This window comes from Micromys minutus (assembly GCF_963924665.1).
Source record: "Micromys minutus genome assembly, chromosome: 17".
In the NCBI taxonomy this organism is placed as follows: Eukaryota; Metazoa; Chordata; class Mammalia; order Rodentia; family Muridae; genus Micromys; species Micromys minutus.
Window position 1 is genome coordinate 39,191,782 of NC_137952.1, and position 27,126 is coordinate 39,218,907.

At 41.9% G+C, this 27,126-nt stretch overlaps 1 protein-coding gene across 3 annotated transcripts; it reads left to right on the forward strand.

Annotated features, from left to right (window-relative positions):
* Positions 1-63: 63 nt before the first annotated feature.
* On the forward strand, positions 64-26,444 carry MCM8 (minichromosome maintenance 8 homologous recombination repair factor). 3 transcript variants are annotated; one of them, XR_013975387.1, is made up of 20 exons: positions 64-199; positions 941-1,109; positions 1,472-1,555; positions 3,064-3,146; positions 3,397-3,546; positions 4,781-4,884; positions 6,697-6,895; positions 7,918-8,003; positions 10,296-10,447; positions 10,681-10,876; positions 12,404-12,434; positions 13,279-13,419; positions 16,439-16,580; positions 19,238-19,433; positions 20,003-20,222; positions 20,683-20,892; positions 21,845-21,921; positions 25,354-25,543; positions 25,801-25,926; positions 26,184-26,236. XR_013975387.1 is itself a non-coding variant. In XM_080931277.1 (19 exons), the coding sequence occupies exons 2-19, from the start codon at positions 965-967 to the stop codon at positions 25,867-25,869; spliced, it is 2,475 nt and encodes an 824-aa protein (XP_080787403.1). In that variant the 5' UTR covers positions 64-199; positions 941-964; the 3' UTR covers positions 25,870-26,444. The 3 variants fall into 3 exon arrangements, 2 of the variants coding, with proteins under 2 accessions (XP_080787403.1, XP_080787402.1); XM_080931277.1 differs by having other exon boundaries at positions 25,801-26,444; XM_080931276.1 differs by lacking the exon at positions 25,801-25,926 and having other exon boundaries at positions 26,184-26,444.
* Positions 26,445-27,126: the final 682 nt, after the last annotated feature.

The following is a 27,126-nucleotide window of genomic DNA, read 5'->3' on the forward strand; positions in this document are numbered from 1 at the left end:
TTCCGCCCCCCCCTCAGTCGCGTGACTTCCTTAAGCAGAAGCGCGTCATAGACGCGCCAAAAAAAGAACTTGGAGGGAAGTCGGAGTCTACCTTGTGTTGTGCTCGGCCTTCCCCGCCCTGCGTCTCGCGTTCCGGTGCGCAGTGACGCGGGCACCGGGCAACTCCGGAGGCAGAATGTCCGTGTAACCCTGCGTGGGTGTGCGTATCGCTTACGGCTCTGGGGCGGGCTGGGAGGCTCGGGGACTCCTGAAAGTAGGACTCGAAAAAGACGCGGCGTGAATGAAGTCAGGGATTGCGGGTGGCTTTTCTCAGGCTGCTTTCCTGTGTAGAAGTTGGAATTGTCACCCTTCTCAGTGTGTTATCCTGTTGGATCGATGTGGAACGTAGTGTTGCGATGGAATGTCCCATCCTGAAGACGTGTCCAAAGGGCTATCACAAGCAACCTTAATTTTTATTAGTGCGCACACTTGTGGACCTCTTAGTAAATAAATCCTCTTAATCTTAGAACAGGCTCTCCTAATGAATTGAACCACAGTGTATGAATCTATCAGTAGCTTGTATCTGTTGGATAGGAATTTTTAAGTGGGATTATTTTCTTTAGGAACAGTTTTCGGACAGCTTGCCAACAGAAAATACTACAGCGAAGCTATGATGTTTCCCTTGTATCATTTTGGCGAGGATTATGTTCAGCCAATACTGCTAAATAGTAGTCTCACACTGCAAACAGGTTCAAGTTCGCTTGATTTCTCTCTTGATGGTTTGTTGAAAACTGGTGCTGAATAAACGTCTATGATGTCCCTTAATCGAGATGGAGTTTAAAAGAATTAAGTACACAACACATAAGGTTTATACTGTAGCACGGAACGTTGCAAGCTTAAGTGGTAGTCTTAAATGGGGTACAGTAATTTCCCCCTTTTTACAGTGTTAATACGTGTTTAGGAGTGCTGGTGCCTCTCAGAAGACATGAGTGGTGCATATAGAGGCAGGGGTTTTGGACGAGGAAGATTCCAGAGCTGGAAACGAGGAAGAGGTGGTGGGAACTTGGGAAGGTGGAGAGAAAGAGACCAGAGAGCTGACCTGAGTAAAGCTGCAGGAAAGCATGCTTCTGGTAAGTGCAGTCAGGGCTCAATTTGTTTCCTCTCAGGAAAGAAAGAATTTTAGGACCAGTAGATGGCTGAGTCGGCAAGGGGGTCCGCTGCCAAGCCTGAGGACTCTCAGGTCCCTGGAACCCACATAGTGGAAGGAGAGAACTGTCTCCACATGTGCATGTGTGGGCCCACAAGTGGGCACAGACAACACAATGTAAAATGAAAGAGAAAAAAAAATCAACTAATATAAGTGCCATGTGCCTACTAATCATGCCTAGTAGATAGCAGGACAGTTAATATTTATAGTTCTTGTAAAAGGAGAAACTGGTTGGGGGGGGGGACCAATGTTTTTTTTTTACTAACATGATATTCTCTTTTTCAGAACAAGCCTCCCAACCTTTGCGTCAGCAGTCAACCCTGGATCAGTTTATACCATATAAGGGCTGGAAGCTTTACTTCTCTGAAGGTAGCGTTAAAGAGATATTACAAGTCATGTTTCCATGGTTCTCTTGACTTTCTGCTATATGCCTTTCGCTCTTCCAAACATTTGTTTGGAACCTTATTACTACATAATGTATCACGAAAACAGGAATGGGTGACTGTTTCACAAGATGTAATACAGAGGATTGGATATGTATATGGAAGACTCAGCACAGCAGTCCGAGTTCTGTGACTGAGGGAAAGCCAATAGAGAAAGGCCAAGGTTACCAGGAGTTGGAAGCTCAAAGGTGGAGGCACAGTAGTGGCGTCGCTTTCAGTGCCGGGTGCCTCCCAGAGCTGTGCTTTACCACTTTAAAAGGCATCCTATGAAGCTGATTGACCCCAGTAACTGAGGATGGCTAACCTGTGCAGTAGCAGAGATGCCTTGGAACAAGGGGCTGGAGAAATGGCTCAGAAGTTAAGCATGCTTGCTGTTCTAGAGAGCCTGAGCTTGGTCCCACAAGGGAGCTCACTCTGAAACCCTTTTTGACCTCTGCAGATACCTATCTGCATGGCATATTCATACTCCCCCCACCTTATGCGTGTGTGTGTGTGTGTGTGTGTGTGTGTGTGTGCGCGCGTGCGCATGTGCACACACTTAAAACGAAATAAAAAAGAATGAAAACAAGAGTAGTTTCTTGCCACCTTCCAGTTTCTCCAATTGGCTGAACCTAACAACTGGATAGGAACTTGGGCAAAGACAGCCATCAGACAGCAGGAAATGGAGTGATAGGCTTCTTACCAAGAATTAGATGGTACTGGGTGTTTGTAAAGTGTGGAGATGTTGGTTTTTCGTCTTCTTACGGTATCTACATGTTGATCTTATCTCTTAGGAGAGGTGGTTTTGTTCTTGCTTTTTACTTGTTGCTGTGGGTTTTCCGTCTCCAGTATTCTGTAGTGCTTGTAGTCTGTGATCCTGTCTTCTGACAGACTCAGTGTTCACTCTGAATGAAGTCCTTTCATTCCCTATTAATTTGATAGGTGTGTTCATAGAAGGTCCCTTTTTTCAGATACATATTAGACTATTTCTATGGGAGAGAAGTTTAAAGATAGTATACAACTTTGTAAAAGTATTAAAAATTATCTTATAATTTCGAGATTACAGTTAAGCTTTGGCCTGTCTCCAGATTTTTGGAAATAAATGACTTAGTAGAATTTACTCTACAAAGATAGTGATTGTCTTTAGCTTCCTTAATGCATATGACTCTACATTTCTTATAATTGGATAAGATATTACACCCTTTGAGGAGTCTAAGACTCAGAGTTTCTCAGATATTTGCACTTTTATATATATTTTAGGTTATTCAGACATTAGGTTTTTGTTTTGCTTTGTTTTTTAGAATCTCAAGTGTTCATACTAGTATTTATCCAAATGCAGTCACAATATGCAGTAAGTCAGAAGGAAAATTTATGGGATTTCTGGGGATTTGTCTCAGCAACATAAAATGCTTCCATCTGTGATTCTTGGTGCTAATGCTAAATTTGTTGGATTAGTTTACAGTAATAGCTCACCTTTTGCTGAGAAGGTTCAAGCATTTGAGAAATTTTTCACCAGGCATATCGACTTCTATGATAAGGTAAGTGCAGCCCGCCTTTCTGTGACAGCTAACTGGACAGAGTATTTGAGGAGCATGAACATTGTGGTTGGCGAGGTGTGTTCAACACCAGCTCCAAAAGTTTGTTAGCTGTGTGCGTAAACATCCCCACAACATTGCAGCATGTAATAAAACCTAGAATTATTACTGTGTGCCTGTTACATGCGTCCTGACATGTGTGCTGATGGTGATTGACTCAAAATTGTTACGTGTTGATTTTAATCTTTTGTAGGATGAAATAGAAAGGAAGGGAAGCATTTTGGTGGATTTTAAAGAACTGACAAAAGACGATGAGATAACAAGCTTGATACCAGATATAGAAAGCGCGCTAAGAGACACCCCTGAGAAGACACTGGCGTGTATGGGCCTGGCGATACACCAGGTAGATTTGGCCACGGTTTTAAAAGGAGAGTCATAGTGCTCGTACTTATTGAAAGGTGCTTAGCCTTTGCTAACAGGTGTTGGTTAGAATTTAAGGATTGCAGTCTTCCCTTAAGAGGTAGCAAGTTCAGTCTATGTACAATTTACCTGGATTAGTTTCATTACAGATACGGAAGTATCCTTCCTTTTTGAGGATGCATCTGATTTCATAGGAAATATAAAACAGGCATGGAGTTAGGAACTTGGAGCAAAAGGACTTACCTCAGGTGTAGTTTCTTTGGCATTGGGAAAATCACTATTTCCCCGAGAATCTCATGTAAACTGGAAGGGAAAGTATGTTCTGTGCATGTATCAGTTGTTCTCAGGGACAGAGGACACAGTGTGTGAAAGCTCCCACATAAGTGCTTCAGGATGAAGGGAAGCAGATCCCAGGGTATCTTGGCTGCTTCAGAGACTGGGGCAAAATGGAGAAGGCCAGAGGAAGATGTGGGCCTCTGATAGGTCTTAAAGGGCTGTGTAGAATCTGGACACGGCAGGGAAGTCAGGCTATCCAGGTGCAGCAAACATGATAACACAGTTATGTGTACTGCTAGAAACCCTGCACTGATGCTCTTGCTTCTTGTCTAAAGACTTATCCAGTCCATTATTTCTCTCGTTAGCAACCACACCATCTCTCTACTCTAACATGCACTATTCCTTTCCGTCCTTCCTGCTCTGACTCAGGCTGAGATACACCTTACAGAATTTTTTTTAGTGAAACCCTGTGTGTAATGGCTTAGAGGGCTGTTATTTTATGTGTGTGAGTGTTTCGCTCATGTGTATGTAATATGTTGTGTGTGACTAGTGCTCAAAGAGGTTAGAAAAGGGCATTAGTTCCTCTAGAACCAGACTGAGGGATGGCTTTTGAGTCATCATGCTGGGAACTGGTCCTTGGTTCTTTACAAGAGCAGCAAGTGTTCTTAGCTGCTGAGCCATCTCCCCAGCACTGACTGTAAGGTTTTTTTACTGCAAAGTTTATTTGGGACAAAAGTAGTAAGTAAGTGGGGATGCTGAAGTTTTCTGGTACAGGTATAAGAAAATCCCAAGTAAAACAATGTGCAAAATAAATAGTCATAATCAAATATCAGTCTTTTAGATGACTATCAGGGTACTATTCCTTTCTTTCTGGGTTGTACATAAACTTTGGGTTCTATGAGAATTTTGTTTAAAGAGAATATTTTCAATTTTCGACTAAGGTGTTAACTAAGGACCTTGAAAGGCATGCAGCTGAATTACAGGCTCAAGAGGGATTGTCTAACGGTGGAGAAACAATGGTAAATGTGCCGCATATTTACGCAAGGTGAGAAATGTTTTGCTATTTTTTTTCTCAATAACCTTTTGATTATTGTACATACAAGTGGGTTTATTGTGAAATCTCTATATGTATATAAAATATTACTTTGTTTTCATTTTTCTCACATCCCCACTGGCTTTTCTTATTTCCCTCTCATTGTTTGGGTGGAGCCCTTCCTCCCCTCAAACAGTCCCCGCATCTCTTCTTAGCACAGAGATTCCATTACCCTCTCTTGTTTTTTCTCTTTTATTTCACTTGAGACTTGCTCCCCAGCTCAAGATTTTCTGCGTTCATGTCCTTTGTGTGTCTATGAATCTAAATTTCATATATGTGAGCAAGCATGCAGTGTGTATATTTCTGTCTCACATATTTTGCTTAATGAAATGATATCCGGTTCTATACATTTTCATGTGAGTGTGATAATTTTATTCTTATGTGCAATTTAATAAAGTTCTATTATGTCCCTTACCTGTTACAGACCCCTAGGCTCATTCCTTGTCTTGGCTGTTGTGAATAGTATGCAACAAATAGAAGTGTACAAGTTACTGGTGTGCACACTCAGATTCCGTCAGGTATACTCAGTAGTGCTATAGCTGAGTCCTTTGATAATTGGGATCTCTATTGATGACCGTTCACATACCCATCAGCAGTATATAAGGAATCCTGACAGACAGTCATTCTGACTGAGATGAAATCTCAGTACAGTTTTAACTTGCTTTCCCTTTTGTCTAATGACATCAAAATCTTTCTAAGTATCTTTTGATCATTTGTATCTCTTCCTTTGTGAACTATATTCAGTGTATTCTTTTTTGCTCACATTATTTAGAGTAGTAGGAAGTGTTCAAGAACAAGAACCTTGGGTTTCTGCGATAGCTCCGTGGATGAGAGGAGCTGCCATTGAGCCTGATGACCTGGGCTCAGTCTCCAGAACCCATATAGTGGGACGAGAGCCAGCTCCTCCAAGTTGTCCTCTGACCTCCACATGCATGCCCTGATGCACACAGAGAACAGTAAATGCCAACAACAGAACAAAGCCAGATTGAGAACATCAGTTTATATTTACAAGGAAACCAATGTTTTTGCTGATTTGATGCCATCATCGAATCGGTCTGCTGGGGATTATTCAAAGACATCATACAATCAACATTTCATACTCATTTTTCTGACTTCCTGACCTGAAAACTTGTGATGATTGGTTTTGAACTTGTCAAGACTGCTATGTAGATGTAATAATTCGTGAGGTGTACTTTGTTAAATTCTTAGATTTACATTGACACAGAGAATAAATATTCTCCAGTTTATCTTTGTAGTATATTCAGTTTTTTAAATACTTTTGAGTTTCATTTTTCTCCTTCAAAATTTATAGAAGATATTTTGTAACAGTGCACACCCTTAGTCTCAGCACCTATGAAGCACAGACAGGTGAATTTCTGAGTTCAAAAATTAGAAACCCATAACTTTTTCCTTTTGGAATATTCTTTTTATTTTTGGTTTTTGAGACTAAGTTTCTCTGTAGAACTGGCTGTCTTGGCACTTGCTCTGTAGACCAACCTGGCCTCAACCTCAGAGATCTGCCTGCCTATTACTCCCAAGTATCCACCACCACACTTCCTTTCTTTAAAGAGAAGTTCTCCTACCTCTTTCCTAGACAGCAAGATACGGGATTTAACCTTTTTCATTTTTAATAAAATTTAATCGGTGAGGTTTCTGGTATACAGAGGGATGAATTCTATACCTGTGCCTAAAAGGAACTTGTAGAAATATAACTCTCTGTACATTGTAAGTTTATGGGGAGATATATTCTTTTTTTATTTTTAGAGTGTACAACTATGAACCCTTAACACACCTTAAGAACATCCGAGCAACTTGCTATGGAAAATACATCTCTATAAGGGGAACTGTGGTTCGAGTCAGTAACATAAAGCCTCTTTGCACCAAAATGGCTTTTCAATGTGCTGCATGTGGAGAGATTCAGAGTTTTCCTCTTCCAGATGGAAAATACAATCTTCCTACAAAGGTATTATGTTCTTTAGTTGACTGTATCTTTCTGTCTTCTTTACTAAAAAGGCATGTCAGTTTACAGAAAACTTTACCAGTGCTTTTGAACAGAGTTGTTACAGAGCAAATGGCCATACACATAGAGCTAAAAACCACCAGACTTCATTATGTTTTGTGATTGGCTGGCTTAGAAGGCTAGAGAACCCTTACCTGGGTGATTCTTCCTTTGTGTCTCTATGGAGTTGCCATTACAAAACAGATCTGGTTGAGTGAGGTATCCTGCCTTTTTTAGGGGTTGTTTTTGGCTTTTCAAACACACACACACACACGCACACACGCACACACACGCACACACACACACAAAGTGACAAAGCTCACGTGACTGTACCACACAAACAGTACAAGGGTGTGTGCGTCTTAGTTAAGGTTTATTGCTGTGAAAAGACACCACAGCCATGGCAACTCTGATAAATTGAGAACATTTAGTTTGGACTAACTTACAGTTTCAGAGCTTCCATGCAGGCAGACATGGTGCTAGAGAAGCTGCTAGGAGTTCTGCATCTTGATCTATACGTAGCAGAAGGAAGCTGGAGCCACACTGGGCATATCTTGAGCATTGGAGACCTCAAAGCCCACCTCCACAGTGACAAACTTCTTCCAACAAGGCTGTACCTCCTAATTGTGCCACTCTCTGGCCAAGCATTCAAACACATAAGGGGCCAGAGGAGAACTGAGGGTTAGTGAAGATCCTTCGTTAAAGGCTTTTCAAAAGTGGGAGATTGGGTCAAAGCATATGGCCTGGAGGTGGTGGTACAGTCAAGGAGCCAAGAACTGGGAGGCTGCCTGGGACAGCAAGCATTGAGTACATGATATGTACTCATAGTGTGGAGCTTTGGCTACTCACAGCAAAGGAAATTCAGAGGGAGAGAGGGCTCAGCTTCAGAGGACCAAGGACAGCAAGGAGTGGGCGAGATTATGACTGAGTTTTCTTGGTGTGATCATGGCTCCCCAGAAGCTGAGTGTAAGTGACGTCTGTTGCAGTGTCCTGTGCCTGCGTGTCGAGGGAGGTCATTTGCCCCGCTGCGCAGCTCTCCTCTCACAGTGACAATGGACTGGCAGCTGATCAAGTAAGCACTCAGACTTAAAGGAGACGCTCTCACTCTGCCGAGTACCTCTATGATGGCAGTGATTACTGATGGGTCTGCTTTAAACTGGTAATTGCTTCTTTGAAACTGACAACTGGATCCTTATTACCTCCCATTGCTGCTGAGAAGGGGCTCATCTTCTATCTAAATAATGTGACTCGTTGCACATTCCATGACGGACTGTGATAAGAGTGGTCCTTTTAGATAAAGGACCCTGTGGAAGTGGGCTATTTGATAACATGCCTTTGTTTTCTGTTCAGCATGTTATACCATTTATTGTTGGCTTGTTTGATTTATTTGTTTTAAAAGTCAGGCATTTTTGTATTTTTTTAAAAGATTTATTTATTTATTATATATGAGTACACTGTAGCTGTCTTCAGACACACCAGAAGAGGGCATCAGATCTCATTACAGATGGTTGTGAGCCACCATGTGATTGCTGGGATTTGAACTCAGGACCTCTGGAAGAGCAGTCAGTGCTCTTAACCACTGAGCCATCTCTCCAGCCCTATTTTTGTATTTTTTAAAAGAAGGTTTATTTGTGTGTAGATGTCTATGTGAATGTATGCTGAGTCAGTGCCCATGGAGGTCAGAAGAGGGGAATTTAAGGGCAGAAGAACAGCATCGGACCCCCTGGAGCTGTAGTTACAGGCAGCTCAGGAGTGCTGGGATCCAAACTTGGGTCCTCTGGTAGAGCAGTGAGTGCTTTTAACCATTGAGGCCTCTCTCCAGCCCCATCATTTATATATTTTTTTATCCAGTAGTTCTAGGTTTTCTTGATCATATGTCATAAGCCATTCTTTAATAATAATAATAAAAAGAAGACTTAGAGTTCTCGAGTTGGGTCTGTGTAATTTTTCCTGCTCTTGGTGAGAGGCCCAATGATATTCTTGACACTCGTTCATTTTAAGGTGCTGGACGCTTCTGCCCCTACCTTATAATGTCTTTAATTGTGCAGTCATGAAGTGGTGAGGAAATATTCAGTTATCCTCATGGTCTCTACACTCTCAGTCCCGGAGCTGTCTTGAGATGTCTGTATACTGTCTGCTGTTTTCTCTTTGGCCTTCCAGACAGACGTATCCCCTAGATTACCCATTGCCTTCGGTTTGCCTTCGCCTTTCATTTTTCTGCATGCTTTCTAAGTTAAAGTGGCTTTTTGTTCTGTCACTTCTAGAGTTGTGTGCTTTGTTGTTTATTGAGATAGTGACTGTAGCCTTGTGTAACCGTGCACCACTCTTCCCTAGCCGCTGAGCACCGGGGTCAGAGATGCGCACTTCCAACTCACCATGGTGAGACGCACACTACCTGACTCACTGTGGTGACTTTCGTTTGCTCATTTCATGCTTTTCCTCCCTCTGTTCTAGTCTTGGGACACTTTTTACTTTATTGTATTTTTTATGACATGCTGACAGATTTTCTGTTTTTTATTTTCTTTGCTTAAATTATTGCCGTTTCAAACATGGGGTGAGAAGTTTGGAGAGGTAGGATCGTCTCTGTGAGTTGGAGGTTCTCCTCCGCAGGCCTTCCTGAGCAAGACAGTGAGTTCTGGTTATACTGATTGTTCTTGAATTGGTTTGGGCTTCTCAAATGCTGGAATGAGGCAGCTCTATTCTGGAGTTGAGATAGCCTGGTGGACATTTTAGCTCTTCTCTCAGAGGGGATTTGTCCATTTCTAAAGGACAGTACTCCCACTGCCTGATGGTAGATTTTATTCTTTCCCTACCGAACTGCCCACTCCAAAGACATTCTAAATACTTATTTCTGTACTATCCACTGCTGCCAGCCATCCCATCCCCATCCTCCTGCACCCCCACCCAGTTTTGAGAGCCTCTTGAGACTGCCGAGAACCTGGGTTGCCCTTCTCTATGTCCTTTCTCAACGGCTGTCTTTCAATAGTGATGTGTTAGCTTTTTTCTCTGTGTAAAATATGTGTGCATCTTAGTCATTAAGGAAATTGCTTGTGAATTTTGTCTGTGCATTGTGGGCTTCATTTTGCTTTCCCTGCCACTACTTTCCTATTTGATGTTTTCAGAGTGAGTTTTGAGAGGTGCTGGGCGAATGAACACACATTTGTTCTGCCATTATGAGTTGGAAACATTTTTAAAAATATTGTTATATTAATATTATATTCATTAGTATAATTAATATATTATTAATATTAATTGAACTTAAAAACCAATCTGCCTTCATTCAGAACAGCATTATACAGATCCTGAGTTGAAGAGACAACTATATGTAAGATATATTCTAACTGAAGCCTTTGGGGTGCCTTAGAATCCAGGAGCTGATGTCTGATGCACAGAGAGAAGCTGGTCGGATCCCTCGGACGATAGAGTGTGAACTTGTTCATGATCTCGTAGATAGTTGTGTCCCAGGAGATACAGTGACTGTCACTGGAATTGTCAAAGTCTCAAATACTGAAGAAGGTATGTTCTAGCTTTCTCAACAGCTGTCTCTCAACAGTGATGTGTTAGCTTCTCTGTGTAAGATACTTCTGCATCTCAAATAATTTAGGAAATTCCTTGTTCCTTATGTATGATGAAGTGTTTGGTGGCTCATGCTTGGAATTCCGCTCCCAGGAGCTGAGGTAGAAGGATAGTCACAGTTTGAGCTTAGTCTCGAGGCCTCGTCAATTTACAGGTTCTTTTTGAATTTACAGGTTCTCGAAATAAGAATGATAAGTGCATGTTCCTTTTGTACATTGAAGCAAACTCTGTTAGCAACAGCAAAGGACAAAAGGCACAGAGTACAGAGGATGGTCGCAAGCATGGGACCCTGATGGAGTTCTCCCTTAAAGACCTGTACGCCATCCAAGAGATCCAGGCTGAAGAGAACCTGCTTAAGCTCATTGTCAAGTACGTGCTGAGTTGCCTGGAGCTTTGTTAGGGATATGCATGTCAGCTTGCCCTTGTTACCAGTCAGAAAATCTAGACAGATGGTTGGCAGACAAGTCCATAAGCCAAACCCAGCTTGCTGTCTTTTGTTTTAGACCTGTGAAGGTTTGTATTTATGAATGGTTAAATTAAAAAAAAGAGTAATTCTTAACACATTATATGAAATTCTGTTATATGACATCTGGTGTCCATGAGTAAAGCTGTATAGAACAGAACCACCTTCAGTGAGTTTACAGGAGTTTCTAGCTGGCGACAGTGAGTCGCAGCAACAAAACTATGCACATGGCAATTTATACCATACACAGGTATTTATTCTAACGCCTTTTAGAACAAGGGTTAGGTTCCTAGTGTAAATGAAGACCGCCTCTCACAGGTTTGTCATAATATAGAATGCTTTGGCATCCTGACGGTTTGGGGTTAATTATGAAACAATGAGGAAAATCAGGAGACTGAATTTTAGGAGTGATAAAGAAAGGAGGCTTGAGATGCGTCTGTCAAGAAATTGGTCCCTTTTTCCAAGGCTTTGGGCTCCAGAATTGAGACTTTGTCTTCCTGCATGAAGTATATCAGTTTGCCAACTGAGGAAAGTTTTGAGTTACTTGAGTTCTTGTTCTTAAACTCTCAAGACTTCCCCTCCAGACAGGCATCCTGACTTGCTCTGTGACAGCTAGTGCTGTGATGTGTGAGAGTCAGCGTATGTAAGCTACGTAGGGATTGTCTGTCGTCTGAGCAGGTGCCCAAGGAGCAGCCATGACACCTGTGTCCTTACCGGTTGTACGTAAAATCGCCTTTTAGCAGCCCTTTGGTGTGAGTCTGTCTCTCAGTGAAGCTGGAGCACAGGTTGACTAGGGGCTGGGCAGCGAGCGCCAGGGATCCTTCTGTCTCCCCTTCCCTGTGCTACAATTACAGTTCACCACATACCTGACCACTGTACCTGGCTTTTCACATGGGTGCTGGGAGTCTGAGGTCCCTGTGCGTTCACGGCTCGTGCGCTGCAGGCTGAGCCATCTCCCCAGCCCTTGGAGATTTATTTCTCTACATTCACATTCTTAATGTGACTCCGGAATTGAACTGAGAAGGAATGACATTTTACACCACCTCTGAATATAAGTATTTGTGCCGAGTTCATGTGTCAGTGTTCTCCGGTCAGCACTTCACTACACAGCTCTCAAGATGTCTGTTCAAACAGAACACACAACTGAGAGTGCAGAGGACCTGACGATAGTGCACTCTAAGTGCGGTTCAGTCGGTCCGCTGTGTACTGAGTTACTTCAAGGCGGTTTGCACACACTCCTTGGAAAGGCTTTTAAGGCATTCTTCCCATTTTAGATTAAATAAGACTTTAAAAAGTTTACTTTAAAAATAAAAATGATGGGGTTGAGGAGATAAAACTTTGCCTTCTCTTTGATACTAAAAGGATATAAAGTAGTTCTTCCAATGAACCTATATAGTTTAAGTTAGAATTTAAAAGTTGTTTCTGTTTTTCAGCTCACTTTGTCCTGTCATTTTTGGTCATGAAGTAAGTATATTACTTCAGTTTCATTCAAAAAGTACATTATTGTCAATATTGATACTTTAGTGATTCTTACCGGTCGTTAATATTTTAATAAGAATCATCATTCTCTATAACAGCAGTTTTAACCTGTGGGTTACAATTCACAACAGTAGTAAAATTACAGTTGTGAAGTGCTGTACACTGAAATCATTTTTTGGTGGGGACACAGCAGCATGAGCAACTGGATTAAAGATCACAGCATTAGGAAGGTTGAGGACCACAGATTTGTAAGTTTATGAGGAAGGTAAATAATATCCCTGAGACTGTCGACAGTTACTGGGAGGGAGTGGATGCCTTTCACAGTGACTAGACACTAAGTAAGCACCCGTAGGTGTTTGGTGTTTGTCACTTGGCAGTGGAGTGTTGTTTTACAAAGTTGTTTTTAGCAATTTCTAAGATCCCATTGATTTAAATACTTCCAGTCTTTGTTTTTAATTATTTGGGTTGTAGCAGGTTGTTTCTAGACAAGCTTTTTTGTTTTCTTTTTAAGACTAGTTTTTCCTTTGTTTGCTCAGATAACATTGAACCCCATAATCTTCCTGTGTCTGTATCTCGAGTGTTGGGATTGCAGACACGCTTAGCTTTGGTTCTCAACTTTATTGTAAGACAGTAAAATTCGGTTATGTTAAAAAGTTTCCTGACTGGTGGTGTAGTTCCGGGCTGAGCACCTGACTAATTAGGCACTAAGTCTTGGGCTCTATCAGCACTGTAGAGGGGATAATCTCCTTTAACCAGTGCTGTAGACATGAGGAGTGTCTCATGCTGGTCATCTTTACATTTCTCTTTCTGTTCTCCTTCCACTCTTGAGCTCGTTAAAGCAGGCCTGACGTTAGCGCTCTTTGGTGGTAGCCAGAAGTACGCAGATGACAAAAACAGGATTCCCATTCGAGGAGACCCACATGTCCTGATTGTTGGAGATCCAGGCTTGGGGAAGAGTCAGATGCTGCAGGTAGAAAATCAGTTATTTGGTATTTTGCCTTTTGCTTATATAATTGACATTTCTCAAAGCATGACATGTTTGGGTTGTAGAGGATCTAGTTTGTCTAGGGATATAGAGGTACTGGTGTCTGTGAATAATACATACTACGTATCTGGCCATATTTTCACATCAAGTTAGCCTCCTGCCACATAGACTACATAGGCATCTTGGTCTGTGGAGGTATTAACTATGATGGAACACAATTTTCCCATTGTCACACCTAGTAATGCTAGTCTATTGTGCTGTGAGTACAACAGTGACCGATAGTGAAGGAAGTAAAGATGGGCCATAAGTTCTGTCCATACAAGTACATAGGCTTCTTACAGCTCCTCAGAGTAGAGAGGTATAGGATCCATCGGTAATACATCTCCACTGTTTCTCTGAATCCAAAGCAAAGCAGCTTCTCTGACCAGTCTTTAGCCACCGAAGAAGGTTCTGTCTCTGCCAGCCAGGACCTGCTGCTGTTTCCCTCTTAGGTTCATAATGGCCCTAGAAGGTGCTATTTGTTGGAAAGCTTGTGGTTTTCTCAGAGTATACCTAGTAGGTTTGATGCAGTGTCCTTCTTAAGGACTCCCTGGCGCTTTGTTGAGTTGCAGTCAGTCCTGCAGCTGATAAATCGTCATCCAGCAGTTGAGCACTCTGGTTGTGTCTCGCAGTTATGTTTGAAACTATGAAAATGGTACAGGCAGCCTGAAGCTAGTAATTGTGTATATGTAGTTCCCCAAAGGTGGTCCTGATGTGCAGACGGGATTGCTGTAATATTCCCGTTACATTAGCATCACCCCATCCTTCCTTCCCATGTGTCTTCTTTATTCCCCTTGGCTGAACATTAAACCAGTCATTTATTTCCTTTAAAACATTGCATCCATGTTTGGGTGTCTTTGTCCAGAAAAGCCTGCTTTATCTGTTCTGAGCCCCTGGAACAGCCTGATATCTGAGGCAGGGTTGCCTAGTTGTGAGACAAAGTTTATAATAAATGTGAAAGCAGAGGCTGGAGAGATGACTCGTTTAAGAACTTGGATGAGGTTCTGGCATCCACATAGCAGATCACAACTATCCATGTTTCTAGTTTCTGTGGATTTGATGCCCTCTTCTGGCCTCCATGGGCACCGCACACATGTGCTGAACTTAATACATGCATGCAAAACACTCACAGAAATAAATGAATAAATATATTTTTAAAGAGGAAATGGTTAGCTAGATAGTGCAGGAAAAGGTGCACCTGGGGTTCTGAGTTGTTAACCTTTCTTCTGTGCGTGTATAACTTTTGAATTAGTGTTATACATGTGGAAGCCTGCTTTCACTTTCACAGTAACTGATTGTACATAGTCTAATATTTTATTTATACGTCTTATTTTCAATGTGAAACATCTTTATTTTGGCACTTTTTTTTTCTTTTTTAATTTGGAAGTTTCGCTTGGTAAGTAAATGGTTCCAGAATATACTTACTGGTCCTGAGAAAAATTTTAATACCAAGAAATGACATTGTTAATTTTGTTTTAAACATAGAATGATGCTTTTAAGAGTCTTTTTTTTTGAAGGTTCATAATTTTATTACTGGACAAACATCCTAATTTAGACACAGACAAGTCTTCAGGTTAAAATGTTAAAATCCATCTGGTAGGACTGATCGATGACCACAGATCAGCGTAAGCCCTCAGTCCTGCCCTGTGTGACTCCTCAGCTTCCTTCTCCTCCAGTGTCTTCTCTTAGAGTTGTACCTGATTTTGTTACCAGTTTTCATCCGAATCCACTGAGGAATAGGACGATTTTGCTTTTGTTTCTTGGCCAGGAATCACTTGATTCTGAAAGTCTTGAGGGACGACACGGCAAGAGGTTGTGTCAGGCGTAGCACACACGATGGCAGAGGAAAGAACGCTTTTAAAAGTCTGGGTTAGGCTGGGGATTGGTGGGTGCGAGCAGCGCCATGTGAATAGCTGGCACGGCTGCACAGGCCGTGACCCCAGTGCTGCTGCGTCAGCTCAAGAACCTAGGAGCCCAGCCAGGCTGACAGGGGGAAAGCTATGGGTCAGTGAGCAGTTGTCTCACAGCAGTGAAGTGGAGAGTGAGAGAGGGAGACAGCCACTGACTACACACACACACACACACACACACACACACACACACACACACACCACTTAGCATTTACATTCCTACTTTCTTTTGACCACTTAGGAAACCACCCCAGTATCAGCATTGTCAGGATCCTCAGAAGAGACTGACAGGGCAGATTTCATGGCTCAGTGGGTAGAATGCTTGCCTGGCACACACACAGAATGACTGCTATGGTGGTATCCTCCTGTAAAACCAGCACCTCAAGGTCATCCTCTGTACTACATAATGAGTTTGAGGAGACCCTGTCTCAGGGAATAAAAGTGGCTCAGCAGTTAAGAGCATTGGCTGTTCTCCTAGAGGTCCCGAATTTAGTTCCCAGTACCCAAGTCAGGTGGCTCAGAATCACTGTAATTCTAGCTCCAGGAGATCCAGTGCCCTCTTCTGGCTTTTATGGGCATCAGCACATTTGTGATACACACACACAAAAATACACATCAAAACTTAAAAAGACTTAGCAAAAGAAATGGGATGTAGGTTCAGGGATTGAGCCTTTGACTGTGATGGTCAGTGATTCTTCTTTATTGCTGTGTGTGTGTGTGTGTGTGTGTGTGTGTGTGTGTGTGTGACTGTATGGAGGCAGTCATGATGTCAGATCTCTTCCTCCAACTCTGCACCTTATTGTGTGAGAGGGGACCTCTCACTAAACTTTGGAACTTACTGTTTACGGCAAACCGTCTGGCCAGCAAGTCCTCAGGATCTGCCTGTTTCCAGTCCTGAAGTGCTGGGATTATGAACTTACAAATGCTACACTGCTGTGCCAGCTTTTACAAGGGCTGGGGATCCAAACTCGGGTTCTCATGCTGCACGGCAAAGACTTTATCCCCCAAGCTTTCTTTCCCACTCCGAATGATTTTTAAACCTTTGTTTTAAATAGGCAGTATGCAACGTTGCACCACGTGGAGTCTATGTTTGTGGAAATACCACCACCAGCTCTGGTCTGACTGTAACTCTTTCAAAAGACAGTTCCTCAGGAGATTTTGCTTTGGAAGCTGGTGCCCTGGTACTTGGTGACCAAGGTGAGAGACCAAAGGGGCTAATAGTGATTCTGGGACTTACCACCTTTTCTTCTTGAAACCATTGTCTTGCTGTATAGTCAGATTGCCTCAGGAAGCATCCTCCTGCCTCTACCACCTAAGTGCTGGAATTAAAGGCACATGCCATCACCTCTGGATCAATCCCTTCACTTCAATGAATTTACCTTTAGTTTGAGAGTCATCTCAACAGCACTGTCCCAACCAGTGAATTGACAATGAGTGTCAAATAATAATTGAAAATACAGTACTGTCATTTTTATTTCTACTATACAGTTGAAACTTCTGTTAACTTTCAGAATCTTATAACAAATATGTCAAAATCAAATAATCAGATAAAATATGGATAGCTTCTACAGGTCCAACCTCATAACCCTGTTAACTTGTGACCGTTATGGTAAGTCTGTATGGAGTCAGATTGGACTACCCTGTGGACTCCCGTCCCTACTGCCCAGTGGTATGTGTACAGTAAGTGCTCATTGAGAGCATTAGTGCGACTTAGCTCAAAATAGTTCTAGTTATCTTGAAACAGGAAAGAAGATGGGTGCTGTCCTTTGTTCTGGAAGGATTGCCCCATGAGTTTGGAGCTGCGACTTGAAATAGGTCCACTGTATTTAACTTCATCTCAGCCGCCTATGGCAGAACAGAGTCTGTTTTCCTTTACTTGGCTACTTTTCTTTTCACAGCAGGTATCGCCGAGTTTTCAATAGTCTGACTCTTGTGGGCCACATGTCATGTAAGCTTCACAGAGGCAAGAAAATGTTACTTTTTGGTGCTGTTGTGCATGCCTAAAACATAGCACTGGTGTGCAAATAGTAATCAGCAAACATCCACTGACCCAACTTCCATCTGGTGTTTACCAGAAGCAGCAGTGCTTCTGCTAAGATGTCAGGTAGAGGCAATAAGGGTAAGGAAACTTACTGTCAAACGGCCAGTCATTGGAACTTGGAGGTGGTTAGAGGGTTTACTTATACAAGCAGCTAATGGAATTTAAGATGTGAAATGTTAAGTCAGCACCATGTCTCACATATAAAACAAACTAAACATTACAAGGTTAAGCAGCACTGTTAAGTAGGAAGGGATTTTACAAGTATAATGAAGATACAAAGGAAAGATCAGCAGACTGAATTCTAGAAACAAACAACAGGGTCTTGCTAGAATCTTTACAAAGACTATGAGGGAAAAATATAAAGCTTAAAAAAATAGTATTTTCAGAGGCTGGAGAGATGGCTCAGCTCTTCCTGGGTTCAGTTCCCAGCATCCACATAGCAGCTCACAACTGTTTGCAACTCCAGTTCTATGCATACAAAGTAAAATAAATAGGATTAATTTAAAAAATAATATTTTCCTTTAGCATCTGTTGCAATGACCAGAAAAAGTTTGTGTTAAATTTTATATTTGTATTCAGACAGGCAAAAGAGTTGAGGATTGTTGTAGTTGTTTGACGTTTGTGCCTTATGACCATGGGTCAGGTGCTGAAGAGATGGCTTAGCAGTTAAGAACACTGGTCTTTCAAATGACTCAAGTTCAATTCCCAGCACCCACATGGTAACGTAAACTATCTCTTAACTGCAGGCCCAGGAGGTCTGAGACTCGGTACCCACTAGTCACACATCATCCATAAATATACATACAGGCAAAACACTCATACACACAAAATAAAAATAAATCTTTAAAAAAACGCAGTTGAAGTTTCCTGTCTGAGCAAAACTGAAATCTAAGCAAAAAATGAGAATTGTCCATGAAATGTTTAATGAGTACACGAATTTCATGAAATAAAATGAGATGAGGCTACTAGATAAAACATGGATTGCCCGGCGGTGGTGTCAGCCTTTAATCCCAGCACGTGGTCTGCTCTACAGAGCTGGTCCAGGACAGCCAGGGCTACACAAACAAAATTGATCAATACACAAAACTGATCCTGCCAAATGAGAGGTAGATCTGGAGGAAAGGCTTTCAGTGACTCCAGTGACTGCAGCGGAAGGAGTACAGCTGCAGAGGTGACAAAGGAAACAGCTCTGTGGGTAACTGGGGTCTCCGAGCGAGCGCTAGGATTAGCCTCAAGGGTGTGATAGACCTATAGGTCTTGAAATGTAAACAAGCTAATGAGCAGTTATTTCTCCTGTGTGCTTAGCTGGCAAGGATTTGGTGGCCATAGCGGTGGCTCTGTATGTTGTCCCCACGTGTGTCTCGGTGCCTCCTGTAGCTGAGCTGTGTTTGAGTGTTCTGAGTGAGGGCAGTGTGTGCTCGTCCACCCACATCATGGTGCACACATGCAGCTGCCTGAGGTCAGCTCAAGGAGCACCTTGAGAAAGCTGCCACACAACCCTCCTTTCTTTTCTTTTTCCCTCTGGGGGCAGGGTTTTTGTGGAGTGCTAGCTGGCCTCAAACTCAAGAGGTCCATCTGCCTTTCCCACTACCTAGACGTTTGGGGAATACACTTCTTAGGTGTTTGTATCTTACCTAACTGGCTAAGTTTTAATTCATTTAAGGCTTGGATATCTTTGTGTAAGTTCTCGTTGACATTTGATTATTTTAAATTTTGGAATCAAATGGAAAGAATCGTAATATGGTAACTTCTTACAAAATTGGAACCTGACCAGAGAAATGTGGTTTTTGTCTGCTTTTCTACTGTGTTTTAGGCATTTGTGGAATAGATGAATTTGATAAAATGGGGAATCAGCATCAAGCCTTGTTAGAAGCCATGGAGCAGCAGAGCATTAGCCTTGCTAAGGCCGGTGTGGTCTGCAGCCTCCCTGCAAGGACTTCCATTGTTGCTGCCGCTAATCCAGTCGGGGGACACTACAACAAAGCCAGAACAGTGTCTGAGAATTTAAAGTAAGTCTCTTCAAATGTGTATGTGAGTCAGTGGAAAGGATAATCGAGCGCATCGGTGGATGGCTCTCAGAAGTCAGAGGTCTCCAGTAATGCACAGAAATGTGCTTAAGTCCTGAAGACAGTGAGGGGGCCCTAATAGCCTACATGGAGCTGGCTGAGGTTTTAGATCAGTTGTCGGTGTTTAAGGGCGTGGGAAAGAATCTACACATGCTCAGTGTGTGGAATACCACCTTGTATTGTGTGCATTCTGTGTGTTCCAGCCCCTTGCTTAGGAAACCCTCACTGTAGTCAGCACCTCTATAGACACGCTTGTAGAGTGTATTGCATTGATTTTAAATAAGTCAATCTTTATATATATGTATGCTTAAATACACTTGAAATGCACTGAGATTCTTTTTTTATTGGATATTCTCTGTATTTACATTTCAGATGTTATCCCCTTACCCCCCAGTCCCGCCCTCCTCCCCCTCCATTGCTTTTATGAAGTGTATTGCATTGTTTATAACCATCAAAAATCGGAAACTGTTTAAAATGCTAATTCCAGATATTGCTTTTTTCCTGCTTTCCAGGATGGGGAGTGCGCTATTGTCCAGATTCGATTTGGTCTTTATCTTGTTGGATACGCCAAATGAGCAGCAGGACCACTTGCTTTCCGAACATGTGATCGCTATAAGAGCTGGGAAGCAGAGCGTGGTTAGCAGTGCCACAGTCTCTCGTGTGCTCAGTCAGGACTCCAATACTTCTGTACTTGAAGTGCTTTCTGAGAGGCCGTTATCAGAAAGACTAAAGGTATACATCTTTCTTAAATAGTTTCATTCTACTTAAGTGTGCAAGTTCAGTGTGTGATGGGGCTACAAGCATGTCTTAGTAATGTGTTTATCACATACACCACTCTGGATTTAAACCTCAGCATTTAGCATCCCCCCGCCCCTCCAAATTTGCCTTTCTTCTTGTGCCTAGACGTTTACAGCATACCTAGGAATTATCTAAGGGGTTGCATCTCCTTTGGGAGTCACATATTAGATAGCCTGCATTTCAGATATTTACATTACAGTGTCTAACAATAGCAAACTTAGAGTTATGAAGTAACAGTAAAATAAATTTATGGGGAAAGGGGTCACTCCAACATAAAGAACTGTGTTAAAGGGTCATGGCATTAGTAAGGTTGAGAAGCACTGATCTAAGGTGATCAGAGCTACAACCACAGTGCTTGGTTTATTTGAAGCCATTATTTTTCATCCTACCTTAGGTGGCTCCTGGAGAAAAGATAGATCCGATCCCACATCAGCTGTTGAGGAAGTACATTGGTTATGCACGGCAGTATGTCCACCCAAAGTTATCCACAGAAGCTGCTCAGGCACTTCAGGATTTCTACCTGGAGCTCCGCAAGCAGAGCCAGCGCATGGGCAGCTCACCCATCACCACTCGGCAGCTGGAATCTTTGATCCGTCTGACAGAGGTCTGCATTTTCTGCATTCATGCTTTTTGTGGCTGGAGGAAGAGGGGAGAAGCTCAGCCTGATGATACAAACCTATAAGCTCAGTTACTAAGGATGCTGACTTTGTGTGAGACCTGTCTCACAGAAAAAGAGAAAAAGATGTGATGTACTTTGGTGGTCTTGAGTGCTCGCTCAGTGTGTGCAAGGCCCTAAGTTCAGTCTCCAGCACTGTAAGGGAGGTTTAGGGGGTGTGTGTTTGTATGACATTATGATTTCTCCTTTGATCGGTTTTCTTCACTATCATCCTTCTAGGAGACACCAAAAGTGGATGAATAAAAGTATTTTAGAAGATTTAGTCACTTTTGTAACATATCGAAGCTACAGATTTCTTTCTAGTTAAACCAAGCAACTTTTTTTTTTTTTTTTTTTAATGGCACTGTAGATTTCTAAAGTGTCTGAAAAGTGGTGAGGTTACCTAGAATCCTGGGCTTCCAGTTTGAGCATATGGGAACGTGGAATCTGCCTCGTGTCTGGACTGTTTGCTTATGTGACAGATCTGTAGGCGTAGGCAGCCTTTCTAAGAGCAGTATTGTTTGGCACAGTGCTCTGAGCACCAGGTTAGCTGTGTCGGACGTTAAGGGCCTTTTGATCCTAAGATATGGTTGAGTCCTTTGTTATTTCAGTTCATATTAACTGATTTCCTGATAGTAAAAGGCAAGGGAAAACACATTTTCATAACCAAACCTCCTGAAATGAGCACTCAAAAAATATTCGTAGGTAAAAACAAATTTTGGCTATACTTTAAGCCATTTGTACATTTTTCTAACTTTTAAAAACTTTTTTTATTCCTTGAGAACTGCCTGCTTGCATACAATGTGTTTTAATCATAGTCAGTGCCTAGTCCTTGGTCCAAGCATCTGCACAGATGGTGAAGTGCTTGTCTTTTATTTAAAACAGCTGTTTTCTTTCCCAGGCACGAGCGAGGTTAGAATTGAGAGAGGAAGCAACTAAAGAAGATGCTGAAGATATAATTGAAGTTATGAAGCATAGGTAAGATTGGCACTAATGTTTCTACATGGGGGTTAGTGCGTCTACACGTGTGGTCATCTGAGGACAACTTCTGCAGGTCAGTTCTTTCCTTCCTCTGTGGGTCCCAGGGATTGAACTAATGTCAGTCTTGACAAAGACCTTTCTTTACCTGCTCAGCCATCTTGTTGTCCTTACTTAATTTTTGTAGGAATCTGTATTTTCCCTTTCTCTTTTTCTTTCTTACCTCCCCAATCCTTACTCCTTCCTTCCCTCCCCTTCTCCTTTTTCTCTCTCTCCTCTCTTTCTCTCTGTCCTTTCTTCCGTTTGGTGTTTTCGTTAGGTAATGTCTGTTTCTTCAAAGGCGGATGCATAGATATGAATTTGCTTCATGTCAGACTCAGGGCTCTGTGCTAGTTCCTCTCTGCTCCTGAATAACAGTTTTATACAGTTGAAGAACAAGGGTTTTACAGTCCAGCATGAGGCTGCTGTGGCAGGTTTTACCACAGGGGTTACAAGGTGGCTCAGTGCAGTAAAAGTACCTGGCATACAAATCACATGATTTGATTCCTAGAAACAAAGTAAATGTGGAAGGAGAGAACTAACTCCACAGAGTTGCTCTCCGACTTCTGTACTTGTGTTGGGGCACTGTACACACAGTTACAGTGTTCTGCCGTGCTAGTGTAGTGCATGTTAGTGGACACTACTGTCTGTGCCAGATTTGGCCCTGTGAAAGTGAGACTGCACAGAGCCTCCTCTGACTCAGACCACAAACTGAGAAGTTTCAGGTCCAGCAGTCATTGCTGTCCCCCTAATCAGTAGGGGGTGCAGCTGACGATCATTTTCTCCCTTTTCCAGTAGGGAGACATCACCTCACTCTGCTTATGCTCCCCCTGGTCCGGCACACTTGTGGGTAGAAGGGCTCCCTGCTGCCCCCAAAGGCTTGAGCAACACCTGCAGCTTGTTTCCTGCCTTTATAGGAAGTCTGCAGGAGAATTTTCTCTTTAATTCAGTATGTCAGCAACAAGCAAAGAGTATAGTTTTATTCTAAGTGGCGAGGATTATCTGGCATTTTCAGAGATGGAGAGCCAGCTAAACACACCACATTCAGATCTGTTAAAGTTACCAGATAAACACAGCTTTCTCAGTCTATGAGAACAAGGACCTCAGCTCCTTTAACAGTGTCTTCTAGGGCCAGAATCCTGACTGGCACATGGTATTAAATGTCCTTCATTACTCAAAAATGTTTGCCTTTTTGCAGTTCCTATCTCTTCTGCCTCATTGAAACCATGGTTAATGTGTTATACCTGTAAAATTACATTTGTAACTGGGAAGCAGAAGCCTGAGCAGCAAAAATCTAAACCATGACATAGTTCATCCGGGTTAGCATAGTACATACTTGTACTTTTTTTGAAAAGTAAATGTTTTTATTTCGTAAATAGTTTATGTTTACTAACTAATGCTTACAAACTTGAAAATAATTGTAGAAAGAATAGAGCTACCTCCTGAGATTTTCCACTTTGGGAAGTATGTCAGATATTTTACAATTTTTTTTTTCAAATGGAAGCAAGGTAGCATTGACCAAGTCAGTTTAGTCAGTCAACAGGTTCTCCAGCTCAGGAGTGAGGTTAAAAAAAAAAAAAAAGACAATTAGACAACATTGTAGCATGACCCCAGCTGGTTCTGAGGCTGAGGCAGGTTTATTTTTTGCTAGTCTGCTTTTATACTATTTTAATTACATTTAAGTAATAAGGTCAGTTCTAGATTAAGGGAACAAGCCAGACAATAAACACAAATAGTCAAAGAATGAGCGAAACAATAAACAGTCCTGTGATCAGTTTCTAGGGGCTTATCCGAATGGCAAAGATTCCCCGTCCTAACCCAAAGTCACATTCCTTGCCTGAAGCCTACTTCTTTGTTCTAGCCTAAAATCAGATTCCTGCCTGAGCTTACTTCCCTGTCGGGGCCCAATGTCAAATTCCTACCAAGCAGCCCCAAAAGCTCTCCACATAGCATGGATTAAAATCCCAGGTGTCAGTCATTAGTGGTGTAACATTTGGAAGTCATCCATCCTTACTTGCCAAAGCAAGTCTTCATCTGTAAAATGGAATAATTATAATTCCCCAGGCATAGGGTGGCTGGGAGGATGCCAGTGGTAAATAAATATGGTCACCATCTGTCAGTAACTCAGAGCATTTCCAGCAATAAAGGAACATGAATTTATTGCATAGTTCAGGTGGACTAAGCGTGGAGGTAGTGAATGATGTGCACTGTACAGGAGATGGGTAACTCCCTCTTCTGTCATGTGCTCCTGTCTTCCTTTATATGTCACATTTCTGTCTTACAGTTTCTCATCTATGTAAGGTACAGATCATGGCTATCAAGGTCATACTTAAGGACTCCTTAAGGACAGGGCTAGTACTATCAAGATCTTAAGGACAGGGCTAAAATCTGTTCTCTTCACTGCCCTGCATGTCCTAATGGGTGACCAATACATATTTGCTAATTCCTGAGAAACACTTTGCCTGTTAAACTGCCTATGGGATTTTATGTCCCATTGTACAGCTGGGAATCAGCAGTTGAGCTGGATTACAGTAGATCTGTAGAGCTGTGATGGGTGTTGCAGACTCGAGTCAAAACTCACTGTTAAATGCCTATTTCCTGTTCTCGGTGATTCTGTAAAAATAGAACAGAAGTGAGGTTAGTGTCTGACTGTCACCTCTGCAAGTCAGCATGAGCTGGGTTCCTTTCAAGAGTGTTTGTTTTAAGATTTCTCTGGGTGAGTATTTCTCCTGCACATAACTTTGTGCAGCTGCACAGTGCCCTCAAGAGGCCAGAATAGAGAATGGAGTTGGAGGTGCCTTGTGCTGCCACTCGGTGCTCTTAAACCCCAGTCCTCTGCAAGAGCAGTCTGTGATCTAAACCAGGAGCCATTTCTCCAGCCCCCCTGACTTTTGAACATCTTTTCTTTGCAGATGCTGTGGTAGGAAATATTAGCAGGTCTTTATCTAGGAAAGCCTAAAATACTGTGTTCAGAATGGTATTATAATACTGCTTTTCAGCTCTACATTTTTTTGCATTTCATGTTTACAGATTTGTTTTGGTGTTTTGAGATTGGATCCCTCCCATATTCCTCGCTGGCCTGGTACTGGTTAATGTATTTCAGGCTGTCTCTAAACTCAGGGGGTTCTTATGCATTAGCTCCTGAGTGCTGAGATCACAGGCATTTACTGCTACTCTTGGCAAAAGTTTTTGGTTGTGGTTTTGTTCTTTAAAAAAATCAGTAATTGTGTACAGAATACTTTTATGTCAATCTATATAATAATGAATTTCAAAGTAGCTAGGTCTCGTAGCTACTCCCAGGCTTCTATTATGAATTGGAAATACAGCCCCAAAAAATTTCTATAGCCGTACCACATGAGATAGTTGGGTAATCCTTTCTTCTCCATCTTTAAGCATGCTAGGAACTTACTCAGATGAATTTGGAAACCTGGACTTTGAGCGATCCCAGCATGGCTCTGGGATGAGCAACAGGTCAACAGCAAAAAGATTTATTTCTGCTCTCAACAGCATTGCTGAAAGAACTTATAACAACATATTTCAATTTCATCAACTTCGTCAGATTGCTAAAGAACTAAACATTCAGGTATGATGACCTAAAACTGAAGTCAGTGTCAGAGGGCTCTTAGTCATACAACAAAACTGCTGTTTTTCTGTTTTGTTTTGTTTTCTACCATTTTCTCTATGTACAGCCCTGGCTGTCCTGAACTCTGCAGACCAGGCCGGCCTTGAACTAGAGATCTGTCTGCCTGTCTCCTAAGTGCTAGGAGTAAAGGCAAGCATATCCATTCCTGAGAACAAAATTGCCTTTTAGTTTTAAGATTTTGTTACCTCTTCTCAAAGGTTTTGGCATTTCGGTCGAGGGACTTGGGCTCTGTCTATTCTGGAGAGTCCTGTGGCTACTCACGGTGATGGCTCTGGTTTCTCGTGTGGTGAATCAACATGATCCGTGCTGCTCCTGCTCTGGAGGTCTAGTGGAAACCGGTGTAATTGTACTTTAAATGTGGCAGGTAGTTTAGATGTAAGAGCATGCAATTTTAAGAGCTAATCTAAGTTGAGCTTTTACTTAAGACAAAGGTTTCTTTATTTAATCAAGTACTCTACGAAGCGCACAGTTTTGTTTGTTTGCCTGGGAAGCTTGTTGGGTATATGTCAGCTTGGAGATTGATGTGAAAGTCTTATCTGGCATATTACTGAATGCACTGACTCTTAATGTTTGCTTTTAGATTGCTGATTTTGAAAACTTCATTGGATCACTGAACGACCAGGGTTATCTTTTGAAAAAAGGCCCAAAGATTTATCAACTTCAAACTATGTGAAAGACTTTACCACGTCAGGGCCTCCTGTGGTTTAAAATATTTCAGAATCATCTTAATTACAAAGCTGAAAATAAAAGTTCAGGAAAATGACATAACTCCTATAACAGAAAAAGGTGTATCCATAATTTGCCAGAGGAATAAGAAGAGTAAATGATTTCCATTATTTTATCTGAGTAACATAAGCACTATTTATATATAAAACATTAAACTTTGAATCTCACGAATTGTTACAGTCACAAAAACTCTTTATTTGTTTTTAAATATCTTGTTTTAAAAGATTCATTTATTTATGTATACAGCATTCTGTGTGCCTGTATGCCTGCAGGCCAGAAGAGGGCATCAGATCCCATTACAGATGGCTGTGAGCCACCATGTGGTTGCTGGGAATTGAACTCAGGACCTCTGGAAGAGCAGACAGTACCCTTGACCTCTGAGCCATCTCTCCAGCCTTTCAATTGTTTTTAACTTTATGGTTATAGGCAGTGGGTCTGACTTGGCTTCTCATTTGAAAGTAGCAGAAATTTATTGGCTTAATTAAAATTTTTTCTGAGAAGTATTTCTAGATTGATGTTAGGGTTGGACAGTGGAGGGACAGGTAGATAAAAGGTAGGAAAATGGAAGAGGAGCAGAGATTGGGGGAGAAATCAAGATGAAGCTAGAGAAAGCAGACCTAGATCCTGATGGCTGTGATTTTCGATAGGTAGGTATAAATATTCTTAAGGGTTTCTATAGGTCTTTTTATCTCTTACAGAAGGGCACTGGATTTCATCTTATTGTGTAGGGGATTTGTGGATTGAGAATTTAATATATAAACCTACCATGAGAATCTGTCTGGCTTTAGAGTAATGGT